This window comes from Octopus bimaculoides, chromosome 16 (assembly GCF_001194135.2).
Source record: "Octopus bimaculoides isolate UCB-OBI-ISO-001 chromosome 16, ASM119413v2, whole genome shotgun sequence".
In the NCBI taxonomy this organism is placed as follows: domain Eukaryota; kingdom Metazoa; phylum Mollusca; class Cephalopoda; order Octopoda; family Octopodidae; genus Octopus; species Octopus bimaculoides.
Window position 1 is genome coordinate 50,278,138 of NC_068996.1, and position 8,697 is coordinate 50,286,834.

General features: G+C 36.5%; 1 protein-coding gene across 1 annotated transcript in view; it reads right to left on the bottom strand.

The window, feature by feature from the left end:
• The window catches only part of LOC106879644 (centriole and centriolar satellite protein OFD1), a 79,141-nt gene that overhangs the window by 13,182 nt on the left and 57,262 nt on the right, over positions 1–8,697 (bottom strand). The window contains exons 19-23 of the mRNA XM_014929306.2: positions 8,074–8,227; positions 5,958–6,062; positions 4,385–4,469; positions 2,351–2,466; positions 379–669 (exon numbers count right to left, since the gene is read on the bottom strand). Coding sequence (XP_014784792.1) covers positions 379–669; positions 2,351–2,466; positions 4,385–4,469; positions 5,958–6,062; positions 8,074–8,227 — 751 coding nt within the window. The remainder of the gene's footprint in view (positions 1–378; positions 670–2,350; positions 2,467–4,384; positions 4,470–5,957; positions 6,063–8,073; positions 8,228–8,697) is intronic.

The window sequence follows — 8,697 nt, forward strand, 5'->3', positions numbered from 1 at the left end:
ATATATATATATATATATATATATATATATATATATATATACATACATATACACGAGGAGGTACTGAATAGTTCCTGGCTTTGGGTAAAAGGAAAATACAGAAGGATCAGTTAATTATGATTTCATTCAACATATTCCCCTCTCAGATTCACCCAACTATTGCAGCAGTCCTTCAGAGTTTCTAAGCCCTGTAAAATAACTTGGAAAGTTGGGCCTTCAGCCAGGCCTTTCACGATACCCTTAAAACCACAAACTTTTCATCATCTCCTCATATATTTGATCCTCGCTCCTTGTTCTTTTACTAAACTGAAATAAATAAATATTTGATCTGACCCAATATTACAGCAAACTGTAAAACAGAAATAAATTCAAAGGTACCTTTGGTAATTCTACTGGAGCGCCATGCATCATCAAGAGAAATAACTGGAAGAACATACGAAGGCTCAGCAGGTGCAACTGGTGTTGCTTTTTCTTCAGCTGTTTCTTTTGATGCTTCAGGTCCGCCTGTAGTAAGGTACGAAGGGTTCTCCATAGATCTCTCTCCTGTTCTTTCTTTTGTGAGAACATATCCAATTCTGTCAAGATCAGAAGACCTATAGTTTCTATCCATGGTCTCTGAAGTGTGTGACAATTTTCTGGTTTTAAAGATTTCTCCATTTTCTCCATAATCTGTGTTAAAATAAAATAATCAACTGAGTTAGAAACTGAAAATATTAAACTAAATAAATTATTTTTATTATTATTATAATAAAAGAAACCCCCTTGCTATGTTCTGAGTTCAAATTCCGTTGAGGTCGATTTTGCCTTTCATCCTTTCAGGGTCGATAAATTAAATACAAGTAATTGACACATCCCCTTCCCCAAAATGTCTGCCCTTGTGGCAAAATTTGAAACCATTATAATAAAAGAAACCATTGTTATTATTATTATTATTATTATTATTATTGCTGAGGTGGCGAGCTGGCAGAGGTCAAATTTGCCTTTCATTCTTTTCATCATCATCATCATCATTATCATTATCGTTTAATGTCTGCTTTCCATGCTGGCATGGGTTTGACAGTTTGACTGAGGTCTGGAGAGCTAGGAGGCTGCACCAGGCTCTAATCCGATCTGGCAATGTTTCTACAGCTGGATGCCCTTCCTAATGCCAACCACTCTGAGAGTGTAGTGACTGCTTTTTATGTGCCACCAGCATGAGGGTCAGTTAGGCAGTACTAGCATCGGCCGGTTGGGAGGGGAGGGCGGTGTCGATGTCCCCTCATCCAAAATTTCAGGCCTTGTGCCTTTAGAAGAAAGGATTATTATTATTATTGCTTCTTTTTATCACAGGTTCTGTTGGAGTTCCTGGAGTCTTGCATGCGTAGCAGGCTTACTACCTGCAGCCTACGGTACCATGCTATCCATTCTTTCCAGCTATCTAATACTTTCCTGATTATTCTGGCTGTGCCAAGGAGGCAAACCTTTTGCAACAGTTCTACTGGGCACTCTTCCAATCTCCTTTATATTCCTCTTGATGCCCTCTGATACTGTTCCCAAGGACCCAACAATAATTGGCACTATCTTCACCTTCTTCATTTTCCATATCCAGGCAATTTCATACTTAAGAGTGTTGTATCCATCTATCTTTTCACCTTCCTTCATGATTATTCATGGGTCAAGGGGGTGAGGGACATATGCAACATCAACTACATAGCATATGTCATGCACCTTGTCCACCACCACTAGGTCCTGTCTCTTATGCTCTGGCACCTGATCTGTTTGAATTGGAAAATCCCAGAGGATTTTGCTAGTCCCTGATCCCCATATCACAGAATGTACTGGGTGTTTTTCCTCATGGCACCAGCACTGGTGAGGTCACCAAGCATCCACAAGAGAAGACCCCTTAACCGAGTGGGTTATAGTGTTGAAGTGGGTGAAAATAAATTAGGGGGACAGGAACAGGTGTCTTGCTGAGGAAGTGAACCAACCAGGAAGAGAGAGAGACTGTGAGATGGTGAGGATATGCTTTCAAGGTGTGAGGGGGGGATATGTGGGGGAGAGAGAGAGAGAACAGGGATAGAGGAGCAGAAAAGGTGGGTGGGTAGTTAAGTGTACCAAGGTGTGAAAAGTGTGCAAAACATGCAAAAGGAGGCATTTGTAAAATGTCATTCAGTGAAAGGTGAGATAAGAAAAGGTTAAGAACCATTGTTCTAAAGAGATGCCTTTCAAACAACAACAGCAACAACAACAACAGCAGTAACAACAATAACAACAGTGACAGCAGCAGCAACAACAATTAAAACACTATCAGCAACAGACAGACCAACAGCAGAAGCAACAATTCTAAAAAGTCTAAAAAGACAGTAGAGACCTGTTTTCCTTTCACTGTTTGAGTTCAAGTTATCGTTGGATATATGTAAATCTTGTAAGATTGGTTCATCTAATGTCTGTATTATTTCATCTTCATGTCCCCGTTCGTCATCAGACCTAAAAATTGAATTCAACATTTGTTAGAAATGTTTCCACATTTAGGAAATAAAATAAGTTATTGTATTTACAATGTTTAGGAAATAGCAACCTGAATTTAAAAAAAGGAAGAAAGAAAAGAGATTAAAAGAAAAGGGAAAAATTCCCCTTTTGGATTTTTTAATATTCAATATTCATCATCATCATCATCATCATCACTATCACCATCACCATCATCATCATCATCATTTAACGTCTGTTTTCTATGCTGGCATGAGTTGGATGGTTTGACAGAAAACTGGTAATCTGGGGAGCTGCACCAGGTTCCAGTCTGATTTGGCAAGGCTTCTACAGCTGGATGCCCTTCCTAATGCCAACCACTCCAGGAGAGTAGTGGGTGCTTTTTATGTGCCAGTTACAAAACACCAGCATTGGCCACGACTGCGCTCTCACTTGGCTTAATAAGTCTTCAGAAGCACAGCATATCGCCAAAGGTCTCCGTCACCTGTCACTGCCTCTGTGAGGTCCAAAATTCAAAGGGTGCTTTTTATGTGCCACTGGTACAGGTGCCAGATAATATTAGCATGTCAGACATTTCATCCATCTGTATGTTCTGGATTCAAATTCTGCTGAGGTCGACTTTGCCTTTCATCCTTTTGGGGTCGATTAAATAAATACCAATTGAAGACTGGCGTTTATGTAATTGACTTACCCCTCCCCTGAAATTGCTAGCTTTGTGCCAATATTTGAAACTAATATTATAATAACATCTTTGATACAAATCTATTTGAGAAAGCTGCTGGTTCCATAATAGAAGCTTCTCATTTTGACCCTTGCTTCAATATCAATAATGTTGCACTGATGCAGTGTTTCACTGTTTCTAATATTACTTTGCCACTCAATATTGCACATTGTGCACAGACATTGCATGTGAAACAAGTCGAGTTGGTTTATATGCTGATGATAACAGTTCCAAGTTTCAGCACAATATAATAGGGCTGAGAGAACAACTGACTCATAGACATGCCAAAGAACAACACGGTGGTGTACTGGACCGGATTAGCATAGAAATCCTGTCTAGACACCCTGATGATGCATCGTTATGGCAAATACAAGAATCAGTCCTCAGAACGGAAACACGACCAATTTTGAATAGCAAGTACACGTAGATAAAAGCCTTACAATTACCCATGGTTGCAGATGTTGTTCACACATAAAATACAGAACGTGAACGTAAATAAAAAAGATGCGTTTACGAAGAAAACAGAAAATAACAGAAAGGAAACCAAAACCAAGTCCAAAGTCTCTATCTTATCTGATATGAACGAAATTGTTACAAACACACATATGGACGCACATACTTACATATAAGCACGAACACATAAGTGCATGCACACATATGAGCGTGCACACATACAAGCGTGCACACACTCACATGCTCATACCGAACAGTTTCAAAACAATGCTAAATCATACTTTCAAAATAAATGGAAGTGGAGAGACAAGTTACTGAAGAGATTGCAAGAGTGCAATGAAATAATTTAACAAAAAACTAAATACTATTTATAAATTAATAAAGGACTGAACCAGTGCGTGTGTTTATTACTGGCATAATGCCTCTTCCAAGGTTTAATTGTAATTCTTTCAACACACGTATCCACATCAAGAATCTTGCACACGAAATACACATACAAGATATTGCTTACATCTGTCAGTTTGAACTTCAGTAGGTTGACATCAGCAGAGAAAAATCTGAGGAAGACTGGAAATTGCAGAGGAATTAATAATTGGGACAGTGTCTGGTAAAGAGTCAATCGAATGACACAAAGATGGTGCACAACCAACTAGCTAATTCAGAGGAACAGAGGCCATTGCACTAGGGGTGGGGGTGGGAGGAGGTTAGAGGATTCAGGAGAGAAGAAACAGATAAATAACTTACTTTATGTATTTTGTTCTGTCTCCTTCTTCACCTGATAAATTGGAAATATCCAATCCAGGAAGAGGGATACCCACATCTCTATGGTCTGAAACAAGACAAAAAAAAAAAAAAAAAAAAAAAAAAAAAAAAAGAATTGCAGTAAAAAATGCAAGTGAAGGCACGGTGCAAGTCGGTTACCAATCATTAGCTGACAGTGGATGACATACACAGTTGGACACAAGAGAAAATGCTTTTGGGTTGGAGTTTTTGCTAATTAAGTTGGTAATTCGACAGAGTTGATAGAACATTGGACAGAAGAATGCTTTGAGGTATTTGTTCTGGATCCCTGTACTCTAGGTTCAAATCCTGTCAGGACAACCACACTAATACCAGTGCATGAAAAAAGCAGCCAATACACTGTGTAAAGTGGTAGGAGAAATGAGTGTAGTTGAGAGGGTACTTTAGTCTTACTGAGGACATGACAACTCTTCTGATGCTGGTGCCATGAAAAATGCACCCAGTATATTCTATAGGGGTTAGGAATGGCATTCAGATGAAAATATTTAAGTAAGACAGGGTCCTCCAGCCTGTCAGATCCTGTTGGACCATTCAGCACATGCTGTTGTTGTTGTTATTATTATTGTTATTATTATTATTATTATTATATGAGTTCTTAACTTTTGTATATGTATACAAAAGTTAAGAACTCATCTTTCTATATATTACATTTCTGCTGAGTTTATAGTCCTCTCTATTATCATTATTATTATCATTATTATTATTATTATTATTATCATTAAGGTGGTGAGCTGGCAGAATCATTGGCACGCTGGGCAAAATTCTTCGTGGCATTTCATCTGTCGCTACATTCTGAGTTTAAATTCCACTGAGGCTGACTTTGCCTTCCATCCTTTTGGGGGTCGATAAATTAAGTGCCAGTGAAAGACTGCAGTTGATGGAATTGACTAATCCCCTCTCACCAAATTTCAGGCATGGTGCCTTTAGTAGAGAGGGTCGTTGGTGGCGGTGGCGCTACCTTCACCACCACTACCATTGTGTTCTTTCTGAAATATCAAGAGGTACAGGAGTGACTGTGTGATAAGTAGCTCATTTACCAACCACATGGTTCTGGGTTCAGTCACACTGCATGGCACCTAGGGCAAGTGTCTTCTACTATATTTTCAGGCCGACCAAAGCCTTGTGAGTGGATTTGGTAGACAGAAGCCCATCGTATATAAGATGTGTGTGCATGTGTGTGTGTGTGTGTTTGTGTTTGTCCCCCCACCATTGCTTAACAACAGATATTGGTGTATTTACATCCCCGTAACTTAGCGGTTTGGCAAAATAGACCGACAGAATAAGTATTAGGCTTATAAAGAATAAGTCCTGGGGCTGAATTGAACAACTAAAGACGGTGCTCCAGCATGGCCACAGTCAAATGACTGAAATAAATACAAAAATAAAAGAATAAAAAGGTATTTATGAGTGAGAGTTATTAGCTGTGTTAAGAGCCAAACCAAGTGATTATTTATTCAAGAGATGAGGATGTTTGCTTTATTTCATGGATAATACTGACTGTGATTGTACAACTCACCTTTTCTGCGAGCTGATTGGTAAAGCTTCTTGCGAGGTGTTGATGACAAAGTTTTCAGAGATTGACAGTCAGGTGTTAAAACATCATCAGAGTCTGAGTTGGAGTCTATAGAGAGAGAAAATGGTTTTTCATATATATAAGCATATATATATATATATTATATATACACGTGTGTGGTGTGTGTGTGTGTGTGTGTGTGTGTGTGTATGTATGTGTATGTATGGATATGTCAGTTTCCCAACCCATGCCAACAAGGAAAATGAAAATAAAATGATGAAGATAATGATGGTAGTGACGAGTTTCGTGGAAATTTACAAGAAATTATAGAAACGATCAAAAACACACACATACATACATAAACAGACACATACATAAATACACACACATTATGTTTATTATGGACTTCCAGTAATGCATGCGCAATGATATACACTGACTGGTTGGAGTTTGCTGTTCCATACCTACACACATGTGACTCACCGACTTTGTTTCTTTATAACTTTCAGAAAAAGGGATATTTTAAAAATAAAATTGTCTACAAAAATGCTTCAGATGGTATTGATTCTGATTGCATCAGAATTTGCTTTGAAATAAAAAAAAAAAAAAAAAAAATGTTTGTCAGTATGTATGTGTGTTATTCCACAAGTTTTTATTTTCATATTAGATGCTGATACAATCGTATTTTACACACTCTGAAAAGTATTTGTCAAAATTTTCATTTAAAAATACCTATTTTTCGGAAAGTTATAAAGAAACAAAGCTGAATCCCCACTCTCCTGGAAACATTCCTTTTTCACAATAAATTTAGATATAATCAAAACCTATGCCATCTGAAATATATTTGTAGAAAATTTCATTAAAAAATATCCATTTTTCTGTAAGTCATGAAGAAACAAAGTTGGTGGGGCACATTTGTGTAGGTATGCCCATAATTTACATATCAGCTTGTTTTGCTTCACTTGCATTTTGTATATAGCAATATCTAATTATATAACTGCATGTTATATCTAAACAAAGAATATACTTCTTTCATTCAGTTTTGTATCAAAAGGTGACAATAATATGAATGAGATAGGCTCAGTTTTTCATGGTACATAAACGAAAATAGGATAACAGTATTTACAATGATACTGTGTTTAGTAAATGAATACTAACTGTATTAAAAATGCATCGTAGTGTGTATGTACATTTATATATATATATATATATATATATGTATATTATAAAATTTACTGGCTGTAATTAGGTATTAATTTTTCATTGTTTTATAAATTTTGTGTGGCTATTTGAGTTATATTTTTTTAGCTCTCATTTCTAGCAATTACAGATGCTATTTTGCACCCTTATCTATGCATTCTATCTTTTTGGTTTTTTAATTGCTTTAGCCACCTATATTATAATGTATTTATTATATCGTAATATATTACTTTATCATTATATCTTTATCATTCCAAAGATACTCTATTTGAGATTCTTCAAACGCAAACATGCACGCACTTCTGAGTGCATCTACAAAAGAATACATGTACAAAGTAATCATACAAAAATGCCCGATGTCAAATAAGTCAGCATTGAATCCATGGCACCATACCGTCTCTAGCCTTATAGAAATGGAAGATGATACGATAAAATCGTTACAAGGAAAACCAAGAAGGAAATGAGGAGAAAAAAAAAAGAAAGAAACTTGTAAAATTTTCTTTATGTTATGAATAAAAAGTTTTGAATGGTACAACAATGCACTATAATACAAAAATTGGACTATATACCTGTTGTAATTTAGTTACCTATAGTCCGATGATATTTCAGAATACAATTCCTTCTTCAGATATTCTTAGATGGAGTCTCTGCTATAATCTGTTTTCCAAAGGAAGAAAACCGTTGGAAAACAGTTTATAGCAGAGACTCCATCTAAGAATATCTGAAGAAGGAATTGTATTCTGAAATATCATCGGACTATAGGTAACCAAATTACAACAGGTATATAGTCCAATTTTTGTATTATAGTGCATTGTTGTACCATTCAAAACTTTTTATTCTTTATAAACGATACACAATGCTTCAAGTGAACTACAATACTCTCCTATCTTTATGTTACGTACAGGTAACCATACTTTACCTGAACATGAATGAATTACTTTTTTCTTCTTAAGAATATTCCTTGAATTGTCAGTTTTCTTTTTTTCCACTTTAACTGATGGAGGGCTTATAGGATCCAAATTTGGATATCTACACAATTGGCTGCGAAAATGTTGGAAGCCGTGTTTTAAGTTCTGGAAAGATAACAGTAGAAAAAAAAAAGTTACCATGTCTCATAACTGCTGTTTTCAGCCATTTCACAATGAAAATTCACCCTTTTAATGCCAGTCTGTCTGGGACCCTCCTTTCGATAATACAAACTTAGTCTTTTGAAGTGATCTGAATTAAAAGCTTCCATCAAAATTTGATGTTAATTTATTTCTGATAACAGCTTAGAAGTCACCAAGTCATTTTACTATATTCTTGACCGTAAGTGCAGATGTGGCAGTGTGGTAAGAAGTTTGCTTTTCAACCATATGGTTCTGAGTTCAGTCCCACTGTGTGGCACCTTGAACAAGTGTTTTCTACTATAGCCTTGGGCCAACCAAAGCCTTGTGAGTGGATTTGGAAGGACAAACACAAACAGACACACACATATATATGTGTGTGTGTATATATATATATATATGTGTGTGTGTGTGTGTGTGTGTGTGTGTGTGTGTGT